This window comes from Myotis brandtii, unplaced genomic scaffold (genome assembly GCF_000412655.1).
Source record: "Myotis brandtii unplaced genomic scaffold, ASM41265v1 scaffold630, whole genome shotgun sequence".
NCBI classification, from domain to species: Eukaryota; Metazoa; Chordata; class Mammalia; order Chiroptera; family Vespertilionidae; genus Myotis; species Myotis brandtii.
The window spans coordinates 1,487,539-1,490,191 of NW_005370412.1; the positions used below are offsets into that span (position 1 = coordinate 1,487,539).

The window sequence follows — 2,653 nt, forward strand, 5'->3', positions numbered from 1 at the left end:
CCCCCTGATGGGCCCTGCTCTGTGTGTGACAGGGGGTGGCGCCGCAACCTCCCCATCGACCCTGCCTTGAGTGTGACAGGGGGCGGTGCCCCAACCCCCCAATCGGCCCTACCCTGAGCGTGACTGAGGGTGGCATCGCAACCTCCCGATCCGCCCTGCTCTGTGCATGACGGGGCGGCGCCCCAACTCCCCAATCGGCCCTGCCCTAAGCCTGACCAGGGGCTGCACCTAGGGATTGGGCCTGCCCTCTGCCACCCGGGAGCAGGCCTAAGCCAGCAGGTCATTATCTCCTGAGGGGTCCCAGACTGCGAGAGGGCACAGGATGGGCTGAGGGACCCCCTCCCCCCCCTCCCGAGTGCACAAATTTTTGTGCACCGGGCCTCTAGTCTATAATAAAAGGGTAATATGCTAATTAGACCGGACGTCATTCCGGACGCCCTTCCTGACAAAGCTGGGGCCAGAGGGAAGCCAGCCTGGGTCCCAGGTGCCTGCAGGCAGCCAGAGAAGAGAAGCAGCCCGGGTCCCAGGTGCCTGTGGGCGGCTGGAGGAGGGAAGCAGCCCAGGTCCCGGGTGCCAGAGGGAATCTGGTGCCAGCAGCCGGGGGAAGGAAAGCCTACTTTTGCACAAATTTTCATGCATTGGGCCTCTAGTATATATATGATCCTATAATGATCGTAACCACTGATTAGAAGTAATAATCACAAGAATAAAATGAAAAAAGTACAGTGCGTAAGATCTCTCTAAAGATGAGGGGGGGAAAGATGAGGGAGATGCTTTGCCTAATTTAAATGTTTATTATTGAATGAATCATCTGTTTTTCAGTAAATTCCTTATAGATTTAACTAAATAAACAAATCTATAATTACAAATGAATAAATGCCCTGTATTTCCAAAATTTCACATAGATGGTAGCTCGATTTTTCAGATTGGATTTTTAAAATATTAAGTGATATAGTAGCTTAGATGTTCAGTCTGTATACACATTTGCTGTGACAATTTCTTTTTTCACCAGATTAAAAAAAAAGTTATATCGCAGCCTGTGAATAATAAAACTGAAAGGATTCTTAGTGGCAAGTTAAAAAGTCAGTATCTTTTATATTGTTAGTGTTAACTGGAAAGTTAACTATCTAATTGCAGTTATGAAAACTTTGCTATAGTCTTGCAGGAATATAGAAGCTCTTACATAGCCAGCAATGGTTGGGTAGACATACATTATTTCTGATTTTTACTCATTAGAGCTGGAAATACCTCTAAATATAGGAAGCAAACTATTAGTCCTTGAGTTAAGGGCTACTTCTGAATATTGTACAAAAAGGTTTTAGAAAACTGATCTTCAAAAATAGAAGTCTTATTAACACTACTTTACAACCTCTGGTAACATGGTTTTAGCCAGTAAGAACATCAGAAATCTCAGTAAACACCTAAAGAATAATGGCATGCTAAAGATTTCCCTTTTTGGATTGGCCTATTAGTATAATTCAAGGTAATTCCATTTATTATAATTTCTCAATTATTTAAAAGTTTCATTCTCCACGGTAAGAATCTAAGTACCTGATAGTTCTGCAGCAGGATAAGACTGAGGTAGAACTCGCTGAAGGCCAGTTTAAGGTCTTTAATATTCCTATGTTGCACACGTTCTTCATGGGACAGATGGAAGACTGGCTTTCTGCGCTGTCGCAGCGTAGTAACACCAGTGCTTTCTTTCTGCGCATCCAGTGATGACTGAAGTTCATTCTGAAGTGTAGCAAACCTGCGTTGAGCCTCTGCGAGCTTTTCTATAATAAATAAAACAGAATTGTCCGATCATCAAGATCAAAATGGTGGTGAAAGTTCTTACTGACTTGTCTGGATTTTTACTAATCATTCTAATTTGTTTCCCTAAAATTTCTAGAGAAAAAGTTACATGTAATATTTAGAACTGGATAGGAAAAAATGTTTTGGTACAACACCCTCTTTTCATCTACCCTACATTTCCCTTCCTACAAAATCTCAAATGTACCCTTACTTTTGACAAATGAAGATACAGAATTTAAAAAGCCACTAAGAGTAAGAATGCAAAACAGTACAACCACATAGTAATTTGGAAAACATTTTGGAAGTTCTCAAAAGTTGTACATAGCTACCTTAAGATCCAGCAATTCCACTCCTACATATATACCCAAGAGAACTGAAAACACATGTTCACACAAAAACATATGCACATACACAAACTAGTATTCATAATAGTGAAAAAGTAGCCCTAGTTGGTTTTGCTCAGTTGTTAGAATGTTCAGCACGTGGAGTGAAGGGTCTCGGGTTCAATTCTGATCAAGGGCACGTACCTCAGTTGCAGGCTTGATCCCTGGCCCCAGCTCGAGCTGCATGCAAGAGGCAACCAATCAATGTGTCTCTCTCACATCGATGTTTCTTTCTCTCTCTCCCCTCTCCCTTCCAGTCTCTCTAAAAAAATAACCTCGGGTGAGGATTAACTAAGAGAGAGAGAGAGAGAGAGAGAGAGAGAGAGAGAGAGAGAGAGAGAGAAATAACCCAAATATCCATCTACACTAATAAAAGAGAAACATGGTAATTAGCGTACGACCGCTACCCTTCCCATTGGCTAATCAGCATATCCTTATGCAAATTAACTGTCAGCCAAGATGGCGGCCAGCAGCCA

General features: G+C 42.8%; 1 protein-coding gene across 2 annotated transcripts in view; it reads right to left on the bottom strand.

The window, feature by feature from the left end:
* XPR1 (xenotropic and polytropic retrovirus receptor 1) overlaps positions 1–2,653 on the bottom strand; it is a 112,544-nt gene that overhangs the window by 44,446 nt on the left and 65,445 nt on the right. For both annotated transcript variants that reach the window (XM_014528348.1, XM_005880229.2), the window contains one exon: positions 1,552–1,775. In XM_014528348.1, the coding sequence (XP_014383834.1) occupies positions 1,552–1,775 (224 nt within the window). The remainder of the gene's footprint in view (positions 1–1,551; positions 1,776–2,653) is intronic.